The sequence below is a fragment of the Geospiza fortis genome, unplaced genomic scaffold, assembly GCF_000277835.1.
Source record: "Geospiza fortis unplaced genomic scaffold, GeoFor_1.0 scaffold157, whole genome shotgun sequence".
Lineage (NCBI taxonomy): Eukaryota > Metazoa > Chordata > Aves > Passeriformes > Thraupidae > Geospiza > Geospiza fortis.
The window spans coordinates 650,734-664,956 of NW_005054314.1; the positions used below are offsets into that span (position 1 = coordinate 650,734).

Sequence of the window (14,223 nt, forward strand, 5' to 3'; positions counted from 1 at the left end):
CTACTAAAGCAAAATGCCCCTCCCTGTCTGCTCTCAGAGCTCAGGGCAGGTTATCAGCAGCAAAAGGACAGAGTCCATCTTAAACCATGGTGTTCAAAAGCAACACAGGTCTCCCAAGGTCCCAGACTTGATCCAGGTTGAGCTGACAATTTAACACAGCCCTCTTGCCCTGCAAAGCCTACTCCCTACAGGCACGTTTTTCATCTGTGATGAGACATGGAATAACAGCACAAGCCAGGCCCCTACATCCTCCAGCCTCCTCCTCTGCTCCTTCTGCTGCTCGATGCGCTTCTGCCGCTCTGCCAGCAGCTGCTGCTTGTACTTCTCCTGGTCCTTCAGCTGCTGCTGCTGCCGATGAGGGTCTGAGCGGTTCTTGTTCTCCTGCTGCAGCCTCAGGAACTCACGGCGGAGAGTTGATTCCCCCGGGAGATTAACGATGGAGCTGAAACAAAGAGGAGGTTTCTAAATGACAAAACACAGCATTACAGAGAGAACAGAGGTGCTTCGAGAATGTTTGTTGCCCTGCGTTAGCAAATCATGACATATCTCCAGTAGTTGACTCTACAGCTGCACTTGGTGTGCTACAAACCAGCCTGAAGCTGATTATTGGGTCCTTCATTTGAGAGTTTCCCCCCTACTGCAAGGAAACTAAAGCAGCAGCTTATTACAGACATTTTATACTCAGCAGTTATGTTTGACAGCTACAAAACAGTTAAAGCTACCAAAGGGGACCCAGGGGATTCGGGATTCAGAACAAGTTAAGAAAGCTGTTCTGGTTGAGGAGAGCTGCCTTCAATGAGAACAGCTTGGGCAGTCAAATTTTCTATTTCAGTAATAAAATTAACCTTGGTTCTCCTTCATCTTCATTCAGCTCATCATCTTCCTCCTCACTTCCACTGTAATCATAGTCCGTTTCTTCTAAAAAAGAGAACAAACAAACACCAGAGGAGGATGCTGTTATTTAAGACATGATCTTGAACTTATCTCTGAGCATTCAGCCTGAACTACAGGCTAAGGAGGAACTGGAATTTAAAAGTCACATGTTGTAGAGGGAGGCTGAGGGAAGGCAAAATATCCATGTACATAATTCAAAATCTAGTTCAGATAATGATTCAGGGCAGCCCCTTTACACACACGCACCTTTTCCCATGACTGACTGTATTGGTTTTGCAAAACTAACCTACTTCCATCATCTGAAACAAATTAGGCTAAACCCACAGAGAAACCCAACCCCCAGAGCACCACCAGCAGAGGGGTTCTCAAAAAGACATTTGGACAGGACATGAAAGCTTGCACTGCCCTGCTCTGCTGTCATGGCTATGCTGAGGCCACCAGTAAATCCAGGTTTCCTTTTGTATCAAGGGGAATAATTAAGTAAGAAAAAAAAAAAAGAAAACAAAAACGAATACTAGTTTTAGCACAATGTTTTAAAAGCTGATCCATAGTTTTAAAGTCCTCTTCAAGACTGACATGAAGGCAGTTTTTATGGGATAATTTCAAACTGGTCCTACCCTGCATTGTTGGCTGTAGTACATGCTAAATTGTCACTTCATTTTTTTGAAGTTACTATTTTGAAGTGTGTAGTCTGACAATTCCACACTATTCTCCTTTTCAGAGGAGTTTTGATTAAAAATAGTATTTTCAGGTCAAAATATAACTATTTATGAAGAAGTGACATCTTTGCATTCCTCCACCCCTCTCAAGAGCATTTGTGAGATATTCCAACTCACTATCTTTTCATTTCAGTGTGCTTTGAGATTCATAGCTGAAAGAGGTGGCAGAATTTGCAACTACTACTGGAGTCAGTAAATCTACTTCGCAACAGCAATTTCATTTTAGATGCAAATATCCCTGTTGTCAAATCAGAGCATTTACAAGACGCCTTCCAACACCATAGTGCTTTCCCAGTTTGCTCTCACAGTCCCTGATCCTCACAGCGTTTCTGGCAGCATAAAACATGCTGAAGGAGAAAAGGGGAGAGAGGGTCAATAGGCCATGTGTCTCTGTCCCCTTTGCACAGCCCTTAGTCTGCCATGCACAGGCATTTTCACAAGTATCACCCCTATTCCTGCACTGCTTCTTCCAGCTTTTGCTCTGAAGGGTAAGGCTGGCATTTGGAACAAATTTTCTTCATACACGCTGTGAAGGAAATGATTCATTATAATATCTGCATTTTACTGGAGCTCGGAGGTCTTTTTTTGTGCACTCTATTTCAAAACACTTAAAGAGTCCTGCTGCCCCCAAAGAACTCACAGGACGAAATTACATGGAGATCCAACAGGTAAATCAATTGGATTTGGGACAGAAATATGAACAGAGAGACCAGGAAACACTTGTGGCTCAAGAAAGCAGAGACCCAGACTTCACTTGGAGTCCTTGCTCCCTGCTAGCACCAGGGCTGCTCTCAATAACTCAAGGTTCCAAGGACTTTAGCACTAAAACACTATTAAGGACCTAAGCTTCAACAAAGGAGTCTTCAAAATGGCCCCACTATCAAGGACAATGCTTTCTCAATTTTCCTAGTTCTAGTACTTCAGCTGCATCTCACTGGTGCTCTGCTGCCAAAATCTGAAGAGGACATGCTCTCTGAAGTGTGCTCTATTTTGGTTTTGCCACGTTACCCTTTTCTCCTTTCTTCTTCCTTGTCCTGTCCAGGTGGTCCTTGAGCATGATGCGCACTTGCCGCTCGTTCTGCATGTCGCGGATGAAGGAATGCTTCAGCAGGGTCTCCGTGGATGGACGGTGCAAATAATGCTTTACAAGGCAGCTCTCAACAAAATTTAGGAACTTCTTTGACCTAAAAAAGACACCACAGTGGAGAAAGAGCAATAATCCTTTTCAACTTGTGGACCAAACACTACCTGAGTGGTGGAAAGCACTAACTTTGCAAGGTTTCCTTCTACACAGGAACTGAGAGAAACAATTTGAGTTCTGCCACCAGTGAGACTCCTGTGACCAGCACAGTGCTGAAGGTGAACTCCACCTCACCACCCTCTCAGAGGAGTTGTTACCTTGAATTTACATCCTGATCAACAAAACCACAATCTGGCCAACACAAGCCTTTCAAAAATGCCCTTGACCTTTTGATAAGGTGAAGATTTTCTTTACACACTTAATTTAAAACAAAAAGTAATTCTCTGTTAGGGCAGATGACTGCCATTAGCCCCACAATGTCCAAGCAATCTGATAAAGCCCTGACCCCAAGCAGCACAGCTAAGCCTTCCTTGCTTACCCTGCAATTTTGGCCACAGACACCAAAATGAAACAACTGTCACAGTTTAGGCAGAGTTCAAAAAGAAAGGTGTTGCTTCCCAAAGGTCAACTATATCTGCCCTCTGGTTCAATCCAGCTCATAGAAACAGCTTAGGAATCACCTCCTAGATAACTACATGATTTAACAAAATCATTGTTTCTGGACAAGGGAGCTAAAAGCCCTCCTAAGCCCACTGCAGAAAAAATACAGGTTTTTTACACATCTCTTTACCATTTTCTGGATTTCAACTTTGGGGGTGGGTTCCTTGGGATGAGGAAGAGTGCTCTCATGGGATGCATGTCACACAGTGCTGCAAAGGAAACCACAAATTATAGAAGGATGTATGTATCCCCTGTGACCTCACTTCCCACTTCCAAACACCTCCACTTCCAACATCACAGCATTCACGCCAGAACCCCACCAGGAGCCAACCAAATTCACACTACAACCAAGAAATCAAGTCTCTGAGTACACAGAGATTTCCAGCTAGAAGAGATTCAAAAGAAAGGCTGCAAAGCAAGAACAAGTACAACTTTCTTCATATTTTCTATATATACAGCTTTGGAAGGACATAAAAAAGTTCATATTTTCCCTACGCAAAAGTGTGTTTGCACATACAGAGAAGTTAAAGCTGAGATTGAAACATTTATCTGGTTATTATGTCTGGCTTCTGGTTTCAGACAAATTATAAGCTCCATTTTAACCAAACTCTTCACCACATTTTTCATGGCATATGAGAAAACCTAGGATGAAGAAAAGCTGACCCAAAGCACAGAGTTCACAATAATTTCTCAGTCTGCCTCCACCTGCCATTCTCACATTTGGTTCTGACTTTGACATTTTCCTTGGTATGTTCAATAGTACATGATACAGTGGCAATGAGGGGCAGAAGTCTGGTTTCTAGCTCTGGGTCCCAGACACTGTTGTATTACAGTAAACAAAACACAAGGCAACAGAATATAATCCACAGTATTTCCCTGTCAAAACTAGGGAAAACATCAAATACACGAGGAACTGGCATGCAGAATGACAAAATCTCTCCCAAAGAAAACTCCCCATGGACTAAGCTTCAGTCAGGCTAAAGTGCTCCTGAACTCCAGCTGGCTCCTGCTAAAAACCAAGTCTGATGGGAGAGCAGCCAAGTGGGTTGTTTAAAAACAGCCTACGTGCTCTCAGGCTCAGGCCAGAGTTTGATGGATTTCATCTCCCTTGCCTTCAGCAGCGACCAGATACCCCACACATCCCATCTGCTCTGCAGGAGCTGGGCAAAGCCACCAGCCCCCCATGCCAACAAAAATGCACGAGGACCTTGCACCCACAGGTCTCTGCCTGACCTGCAAGAGGCTCTCTGGGGGAGTGAGGGGGCAGCAGGCTGGGAAACTGTGGCAATCTGCTTTCAGGCTGAGTGTGGCCATGGATCAAAGCCATTACATGTGAGTAAATGCCACATTAGTCCCAAAATCTGTCAGAAACAAGTCAGTTTCAGAGTAAAAAAATAACCTTTAGGCCTACCTTCTTCCACTGCCATAATTTTTTTAGTGACCTAAACCCAAAGGCACTCCTGTCAATATTTTCTGCTAACATATCAATCACTTCTACTTAGTTGTATCCACAGGCAGCAATCAACAAACTGATGCTAACGAGAGCTTTAAGAAAAGAAGTTTTGTTTTCCCAGGAAATAAAGGCAAGGAACCAAAATACAGACTGAAAGAGTCTAAAAGGAAGAAGAAAGCAAAAGAGTCCAAATGAGAAAAAGTCACAAAGGGTTTTTAAAGATACAGATAGAACCAGAATTCTGTGCATTAGCCAAGCATGAGTTATTTTAGCACAGAAGAGCCCCACCTTTATACCAAATCACTTACGAGGAGCTCCTTCAGCCATTTCAATAGCAGTGATTCCCAGGGACCACAGGTCACTCTGCAGGAAAAGAAACAGTGCTCATTGCAGCTTGCAGCATTCAAGCTTGGTTGTTTTGCTTGTTTGTTTTCTTCTTGGGTTTGGGTTTGGTTTTTTTTTACAGTTTGCCTAGATCTCTCCTGGATCATGTTGTTTTACTTGGAGTGAAAAATATTCTGCTCCCTTCCCAGTCCCTACTGAGCTTTTAGGAAACGTGCTAATAGCCAGAAGCTTCCTATTCCTCATGCAACTCTGATCCATCATTTAAGCACCCAGCCCCAAAATGCAGACCTTCTGCATTCAAAAAACAAGAGCCAGACAGAATATAGCAGGCACTGTTTAAATATATGTCCTAAATCTGTTCTCATGAGGCAGCAAGAAACAGCAGTGCCTCACCCTTCTCCTTCTGGCCAAAAATAATTCTTGGTTTTAATGCTTGTTTCAGAGCAGTCATTGCTGAGTTTCGACACTGATGGAACAAGAATTGTAGTCAGGCCTAGGGGTCTAATTTTTTCTGTACAAAGTCTCTAGTCACACGTTTTTGGGCACATGAGAGGAGAGTACATTGTGCAGTCAGATTTATGCCACAATGTATGTTCAGCTCAGTTAACAGAGTGAAGTTCTCTTTATCAGCTGATCTGGATGCCAAGGGCCACGTTTTGATCATGGAAAGTAAACTGCAGCCACCATCAGTGTCTGTAAAAACTTCACACGTTTCCACTTGATTAATCATGTGCATTATTTCACTATTCTTTGTATCTAAATGTAGCCAAATGAGAGGCACATGGCCAAACAACTTGCAGAGTTTCTCTAAAACTTATATTTTAAAAAAACAGTGACAGAAAACCTTCAGAGGTTAGAAGGAATAAGCCATTACATGAATAGCAGCTCATGCCCAGCCCAGCCCTCTAAATGTAATTTTATCAAAACAGCCCTCTCAGTCCAGCTGCTCTGAACTCTTCACACAAGCTGAAAGCCATCAAAGTTTGTGGAGGGATTCAGCAACAAAACTGGTGGGGATTTCAAAAATCCACAATCCGGACTTGTAATTAAGTAAATGACTGAAAATTAAGAGTCTTCAAGGGGTAGTACTGCAGGTTTTGAGGACAGTGAACCATCCAGGCTGCAAGGAATTTTGGTTTGGAGTTCCAAAGCATGAGAGGCAGACAGGTGTAGGGGAGGATGAGCAGTAAGGTTTGTAAAGCCCAGTGTGTATACAAACACATTTATGTGGATATATTTGTACTAGTTTGTCTTGTTTGTTTGTTCTGGTTTTTTTGAAGAGCAAGAAGTTCCAGAGCAGCTTCTTGCTACTTAGCCCTTCCTACCAGGTGTAAGTCTCTGTGGAAAGACCAACTCTGTGCCACCTTCTGAGTCACAGCACTGTTTGCAAAAGTGCTTCCAAAACCCTCTGCTGATCAGTTTTAAACTACCATCTGCAGTATCTGTTTGGGAGCAGACAAACTAGGATTATTACTGAAGGCAAAGAAAGCTCAAGAATTAGGGCTGCACATTCTTTATGATTTTATTTTCTGGTAAGTACACATTCAGAGAAGGAAATCAACTGGGTACAGGGAATGAAGACAAGAGATGAACTTCTTGAGGTTTCAGTAGAAGATTGGTATGATATGGAAAAAAAATAAAATTCTTCAGTCATGACTGACACACACAACATGACCTCACTGGGCCAGCGCAGCACAGAAGGGAGAATCACAGCCTCTGAATCACCAGGAAATGGAGGCAGTAACAGGTTCTTCTCATAAATATTTTGGAAGCCACACTTGGAAGGAGAGGTGCAAAGTGGCAATGGAGAGAGCACCTGAACTAAAAGAGTGACTGCAGGGTCACCCAGAGGATTCCTGCTCAGAAAACCATTCCTGGAAAACATGCTGCATGGCAATGCCCACAACTGAAATACAGGAAATTCTGTGCCTCAGCCACCCTGCCACTGACCAGAAACCATTCCACGATGGGAAACCACTTGCAGTCACATGTTCATGAATGAGCAAAGGGATACTAATTACTGTCAATTAACTCGGGATTCAGAGCTGAGTACAGAGCAGAACAGCTCTACCACAGTGTGCAGTGATTTGCCATATTAATATTACACTACTTCAAGTATTCCTTTGGAACTCCTCTCTTCCTTTCTTTTTTATCCACATCTACAAACTTCTTAGTACTTTTTTATTGCTGAGAAGTTCATGAAAGTGTATTTCATGTACTAAAAATTCAGAAAAAATACAGTGAAACTTCACTCTTAAAAAGAGCTGCCACCCACATATTACAAATACTACTGTTTGTACAGTTCTAGTATTATTGTGATTTATAAGTCAGGAAGCTGGAACTTTTCAGATAAGCAGATTTCAGCAATAACCCACATGTTTTCTTACCTTATGGAGTGTTCAACACTTACTCTGTAATCATATGTAGAGTCTGGGTTCTCCTCACAAGCAATGACCTCTGGTGCCATCCAATACGGGGTGCCAATAAATGTGTTTCTTCTCCCAATTGTCCTGTCCAGCTGAGCACTTACACCAAAATCCACTGAAAAGCCAAGAAGAGGTAAAGAAATCAGCAAAAAGTTGTATCCACATGGCAGAGTGAGTGATTGGTCACTTTCATACTGTTAAGAACATTAAACCTTTGCCCTACAATATATATGAATATATATACAATATATGAAATCTGAGCTCCTCCAGCATGTCTCATCCAATAGTTGAGATTTAACTGCCTCTTTTTTTTCCTTTCTTTTTGACAAAAGAATTAAATAATGCTAAATTATTATTTAAATTATTTATAAATTAGTTAGCGTGCTAAATCTGCCTGGTGGGTTACAGGAATTGCTCTACAATACATTATGGAATAATTTATGCTTAATTTAAATGCTTCATTGAGTAGGACTCAAGGTCTTCAACTAGACTAAAAGAAAAAATAGTATCTACACACAAGGCAAATTTGGATTGTCTAATATAGCCACTTGTGAAAGCTGGAAAGAACCACCGTATCACTTCATTCTGAGGTGTCTGGAATAAATTCTTCTCTACATTTATACACTATCTCAGAACAAACTGGAGAATATACTACTTTATTCTCATCTTAGATCATTATGTTGAGCGAATCCTGTGGTTCTCTCTGTGCTGAAAAGGGTGGTACTTTCAAAAGGACTGCACAGCAAAACGGGTTTGTTTACATATGAAAAGGGTCCATACAACCAGTAATTATGTGATTGTATTTCTCTTTGAACAAAACACCAAAATACAGTAATTGCATCCACTGGGATAGCACTGGAGTGGTATTCACAGAGGAGACAAAGGAGGGGGAAAGAGGAGGACTGAAAGGACACAGGCCCGTGGTTACCATCAAGGGGCAGATTTTCTCATTGATGTTGTCTCATTGCAGATTATCTGCAAGCCAAAATCATTTGTAGTGCTATAATTTCATGTGCCTGCTTAGCAAATCTTCTCCAAGAAGAAGGTGGACCTGACATTTGGGATATTCTGTGCTCTGTGCTTCTGATGGGAAGTGCACACTCTCACATAGAAGTGGAACAGAATTGAACTGAGAACCTCTTGGCTTTTGAGCTTCTTTGCCTTAAGACACATGAGCTAAATCTCTCTGGAAAGAACTTTTTTTTCCTTCTTTTTAAAAATCATTATACTCAGTAAATCTTTTCAGTTTCATTTTTACCCAGAGTTAGAAAGGTTTAACTGTTTTGTCAACCATGTGAAGAATATTGGAAGTAGTAATTACATAAGACCATAAAAAACCACAACACCCCCATCTTACCTGTTTTAAGAGGGAACAGCTGACAATTAATACATATGATTTAGAGACTACAAGCAAAATCCTGCCTTCATTGAATTTGACAGCCCAACTCCCTTTGAGCCAGGTGTTTGCCACAAGGTTAAACCATAATAACATTTAAAGTACCAATTTCCACTTGCTCCAACCAAGCATGCTACCCCACATCCACAAGCCATGTTTCTTATTTGTTGTTTTCCAACTCTACAGTGAATTGTTTTAGTTAAAGAGAGAGGGACTGTAAAGATCATCACAAATAAGAAGTGTTCCCCTTGAGATTTCTCCTTTAAAACACTTCCCTGTGATGTCTTTCCAAAACATGAAAGACATCTCAAGAGAGATACGTACTTGAGTTTAGTTTTACGAAGTCAGAAGTTGGCAACACTGACATGTTACAGTAGTAAAAGGAAATGAGTAAACCCTCCAACTTTTCTGAGAGATGACTGCTATTCAGTGGTAGCCCTTACACATGAGGAATTCCATTTATTGTCAGATTTATGCAAATCTCTAAGATCACTTCCTTTAGAAAAATGGATTAGCAAAATTTGTTCCCCCAACTTTTTCACTCTGGAAGTCTTTTGCATGCCAGGATCCTCTGCGAAGTCCTGATGGTGCTGTGACTGCCTGCACTGCCCTCAGGCTGTGAGGGACACCCTTGCAGAACAGTTTACATATTACTTTGCAGAACACTTCACATTTTCAACTCTTTCTACATTACACACACCTTGTAAGCACAAGCATAAATGATCCTTGGCACACATCCTGCACTTAGGTTACCGAAAGTTCTCTCTGAGTCAAGACGGAAATCTTAAATTTTAACAAACAGGTTTCTAGCACACATTTAAGGAAACTTACCCAATTTTACTTCTGCATTTTCTGTGAGGAGAACATTCTGCCCTTTAATATCTCGATGGATGACATGGTGAGCATGAAGATGTGCCAATCCCTAAAAGAAAACCAGATTTATTCTTTCTTCCTAACATTACCCTGGCTATGGCACTGTTGCCTTTTTACACTTTTGCCCTTTTCAGTCTTTATTCATAAGGAAAGTCCTTTAGATGTTACTAGCAACATTTTCAGAGAGGAAGGACAGCAACCCTAAGTTTCATTCTCCTCTTCACCACAGGCCTGACAGTGGTGGAGCATCTCATGTGAGGAGAGGTGTAGCAATATTTTAAATTATTGTAGCAATATTTAAATTAGAGTGTGAAGAGAATGAGGTAGGAATATTTTAAACTTCTCTCTCAGAATCAAGGGATGCTCCTTACACTCTATGCTAAAAGCAAACAAAAGGGAGAAAGAGCAAAGCAGAATGCTCTCTATGAGGACCAGAGACAGCAGCTGGCTGGTTGTAGTGGCCTAAATGTTGCATTCAACAAAATGAGGAATTCAGTGGGAAATGGACTAGAGAAAGTTAAAAATACCATGTCAGACCTCTTTTTGAATGCAGCAAATATTGTTTTCAATCAGCTAATATTTGCTGTCTCCTCCTGTATTTCAAAACTGCCCATGGTTGAACTATCAAAGACATAAAGGAACACACTGAAATAATCCATTATAGCAATCCAGGGATTCTTCACTCACAGCATTTAGCCTCTCTAATATTAATGGCTTCAAACACAGCTTCCATCCAGCTTGTAAATTTTCCAGAAGGAAGCACTGTCAATCCATGTGCAACTGGGCCATTTTGTCTTGAAACAAGCATGATTAAATCCAACCCCTTGTTTTACCAACATGCTGTTACAGTTTTCAGTTGCATGAGCATAAACCAAATGCTTTAGCATCAACTGCTTTAACAGAGACATTACAGCAACAGCAATGAGGAACAACCTGACCACGCCACTAAGGTGTTTTTCTTTTGCAGAAGAACTTCCCACACTTTCCAGATACAATGATCACAATCCTCAGGCTAGTGCCAAATCCCTGCAAGAAGGCCAATATTATCTGCTAGGCACATTTCTCAATTGCTATGCCCCAGAAAAAAAAGTTTTACCCCTATTCCAGCATTACTTCAGCATGCCATGTAAATTCCAACTCCCAGAATACAGATTTATCTTACCATTATTTAGAAAAGATGTAAAACTCTGTTATAGGCAAGACAGATCAGTAACTCTGTAATGGGTTTTGAATTCAGAATGACTGGCTCCAACATCATCTTTTTTTTCCAGGCTAGTTCACTAGATTACACTTGGGAATTGTTTTATCCTCTGTACTTTCCAGGAAAAAAAAAAAAAAAAAGAAAGCAAGCAGTCCTAAGCCTGCTTAGAATGAAATATAGCTCCAAGATTTTCTTGGGGAATACTGTCCCAGCAGGGCCACCTTTAAAATTCTGGAATGCTGTTTAGTGAACACTGCCTCCAACAGTGTGGAGAAGAGACCCCTGAGTGTGTGCAGGTAAAGGAATTATGGACAGAGAGATCTTACAATCATGCACAGCTGAAGTACTGAGCAGCAAGATTTCCTGATGTGGAGGGCAGACGTACTGAAAACAGAAAATTTATTTCCTTCTCTAGGTGCCCAGTGTCTGGAATTTCAGAAGATGGCTATTTGCCATAGGGAAGAGGAATTTTCTATTCTTCATACAGAAAATGGGATTAGCTACAGCAATATGGGATGCCAAGCAGCCATCATGCTGGCGCTCAGAGCTCCTCTGAACTCAAGGACCATAGCCCACGAGCCCCATGGATCACAACCTTTAAACAATAATGCTCATTAGTGACCTATTTTAGCAACCAAAGGCTTGGAAAGGCCTTTTTGTTGCAAATGAGCAGCGAAGCTCTGCTGGCAGGACTCACCCTGAGAACCTCTCTGCAGATGTAAGCAATCCAGTCCTCCTTGAAACAGTTCCCTTTTGTCTTCTTCACCAAGTCGGTGACAGAGCCTGCCCCGCAGTACTCCATCACCAGCTGCAGGGAGACAAACACACAGAGGGCACCTTTACCCAGCCCTGCCAGGCCAGCAGGGACAGCACCTGCAAACACCCACAGCCCAGGCAGGGCAAACTGCATGTGGCCTCCTCGGATGCCAAGTGACTTAAAATCTCATTTCCTGAATCAAACACACACTGCTAAATAAATAAAAAACCACACTAGTGCTCCTCTCCTGTTGCAGATTTTAAGTAGGTTTTGTTGTTTTTGGTTTTTTTTTTTTATTTTTAGTATATACAAAATTGGAAAAGCAAGAGTTAACAGCACTGAAAAACACAGGAATTTGTCAAAAAATTTGAAATTTCTCATTTTGCCGCAGCGCTTCAAAAATCTCACAGCCAAAAAATTGGAGGATTCATTATTCTTATTTTCCTTATTGCCAATTCCTCTGCTTCCTTTTTTTTTTTCCCACTTGAAAAAAGGAGAGGAAAGCAACAAGAATGAGAGAAGGCAAAAAGGACAAGCTCTTTCACTAAAGTAAAAAAAAATTAGAGAATAATTTAATTTGGAAAAAAAAAAGTTCAAGCAACAAATCAGAATGACAGCACCAGTCACAAGAATCATAACATACTTTATGTCCATCCTCAAAGGAAATCATAGGGATGGAAGATGTCTAGGGAGGAGTAATTTTTCTCTTTTATATGTTATTCTTCAGAACAATGACTTCAGAGCTTCACTGAGACAGAGTCCAAGCCAAGCATGCTGGAACTCTAAAGAAGGAGCTGTAAATCTGATGAGCAGAAATGACACTAAACACTTACCCAGAGCTGATCATCTTGGCCTGCAGGACTTTTCTTTACAAAAGCCCCATAATATGTAGCAATATTCCGGTGATGGGAGTACTTCTTTAGCATGTTTATCTCCAGCTTGATTTCCTCCTCTTCATTCTGTAACAAAAAAGAGAGCAGGAGGCTTCTTAGGGGATCAGAGATCATGCAACCTCAGGGCTGCAAAGCAACCTCTGTCTTTGGTTTGTGAGCAACCTGGTCTGATCCCATGGCTGACCCTGCTTTGAGCAGGGACCAGAGTTACCCTGGGATTATGAGACTGCAGCAGAGAGATGGCTCTTAAACTGACAACTGAATCACCCTGATCCATGGGGCTAAACCAATTAATTGCCAGGGTTTGACCTAAAGAATCAAAAATGTCCCCACTCGGGCATAAAAATTGCACATTGTCTCCTCAGGGAGCTTAGACAGTTCCTATTACTCCCCCATTTATGGCTTCTGCATGCAGTAATTTAGTCTCAGAGAATAACCAGATTCAAACAAAAATAAAATTGTTCCTAACACTCCATTACTTAAATACTTGGAAAAGCTCTGAGCGCACACATCAGACAATCTGTCTTCCCAGTCCTGTGGAGGGTCCTGCTGGGAGGAAACCAAAGCCAAGAAAGAGGTGACTTGCCACAAATCAAACTCCAGCCTAAGCCAAGGTTAGGATCTGCTCCTTCCTTACAGCTGTGAGGCTGCCCTGTCTGGACCATGGCTTTCTCCCCTCCTAACACCAAGCCATCCATGAAGTTCCTGGCATGCTGGAGGCTAGCACATCCCAAACATCATCTTCCCAGGCATCAGCTGCCTGTTTCCCCTTGTCTTTGTTTCAGTCTTGCCAGGGCAGACATCCTCTTCTGCCCATACAACGTTGTGCACAATAAAACAACTAGTGGAAGCACAAGTTTTAATAATTATGTTAGAAGGAAATGCCCTTTTTCAGGGAGAACTGCCTGGAAGGGCCCCCTCAGAGCTGGCTGGCTATGGTGCACAACACCCAGTGAAACACACCCAGATTTTGCCATCTCACTCACTTTAATAGGAAATGAGTGTATAAGGTATCGTTGTACCAGTTAAAAGGAGCACCACAAACTTGAAAATTAATTTACCTTGTTGCAAAACATACCAGTCAGCACTTACTAGCTGAAGGGGAAAAAAAAAGAAGAGGCAGCAAGAACAACTCAGCCCCAAAGGACATTTTTCTGTGCTTTTCCTCTATTTTCCAGTAGTTTTGCCATTGAAGCATTCTTTTAACCACCATAATGGCCTGCTTACAAAGCCAGACACATTGACCTTTTTACCTGGAGCAACACATTAAAGCTAAATGACAGGCTAAAGCCAAAATCCCTCAAGAACAGGCATATGATGTGTCTTACTAAACTTGACCACACAAAAATCATTCCCAACAGAAGGGACCAGTAAGCTTTTCCCAGTAACATCAACACCCAGGAGACAGATTACCAGACCAAAGGCTAACTGTGCTAAGCCTTCAGAGACGTAAAATAACTCTAGTTGAAGCTAAATAGGCTATTTCATGTTTCCTAATAATCTTTGTTAAACACAGGCTCTCAAG

General features: G+C 41.7%; 1 protein-coding gene across 1 annotated transcript in view; it reads right to left on the reverse strand.

The window, feature by feature from the left end:
- NRK (Nik related kinase) overlaps positions 1 to 14,223 on the reverse strand; it is an 83,429-nt gene that overhangs the window by 41,609 nt on the left and 27,597 nt on the right. Inside the window, exons 3-11 of the mRNA XM_031056052.1 lie at positions 12,639 to 12,764; positions 11,746 to 11,856; positions 9,806 to 9,896; positions 7,563 to 7,693; positions 5,116 to 5,170; positions 3,485 to 3,563; positions 2,622 to 2,797; positions 846 to 918; positions 247 to 442 (exon numbers count right to left, since the gene is read on the reverse strand). Coding sequence (XP_030911912.1) covers positions 247 to 442; positions 846 to 918; positions 2,622 to 2,797; positions 3,485 to 3,563; positions 5,116 to 5,170; positions 7,563 to 7,693; positions 9,806 to 9,896; positions 11,746 to 11,856; positions 12,639 to 12,764 — 1,038 coding nt within the window. The remainder of the gene's footprint in view (positions 1 to 246; positions 443 to 845; positions 919 to 2,621; positions 2,798 to 3,484; positions 3,564 to 5,115; positions 5,171 to 7,562; positions 7,694 to 9,805; positions 9,897 to 11,745; positions 11,857 to 12,638; positions 12,765 to 14,223) is intronic.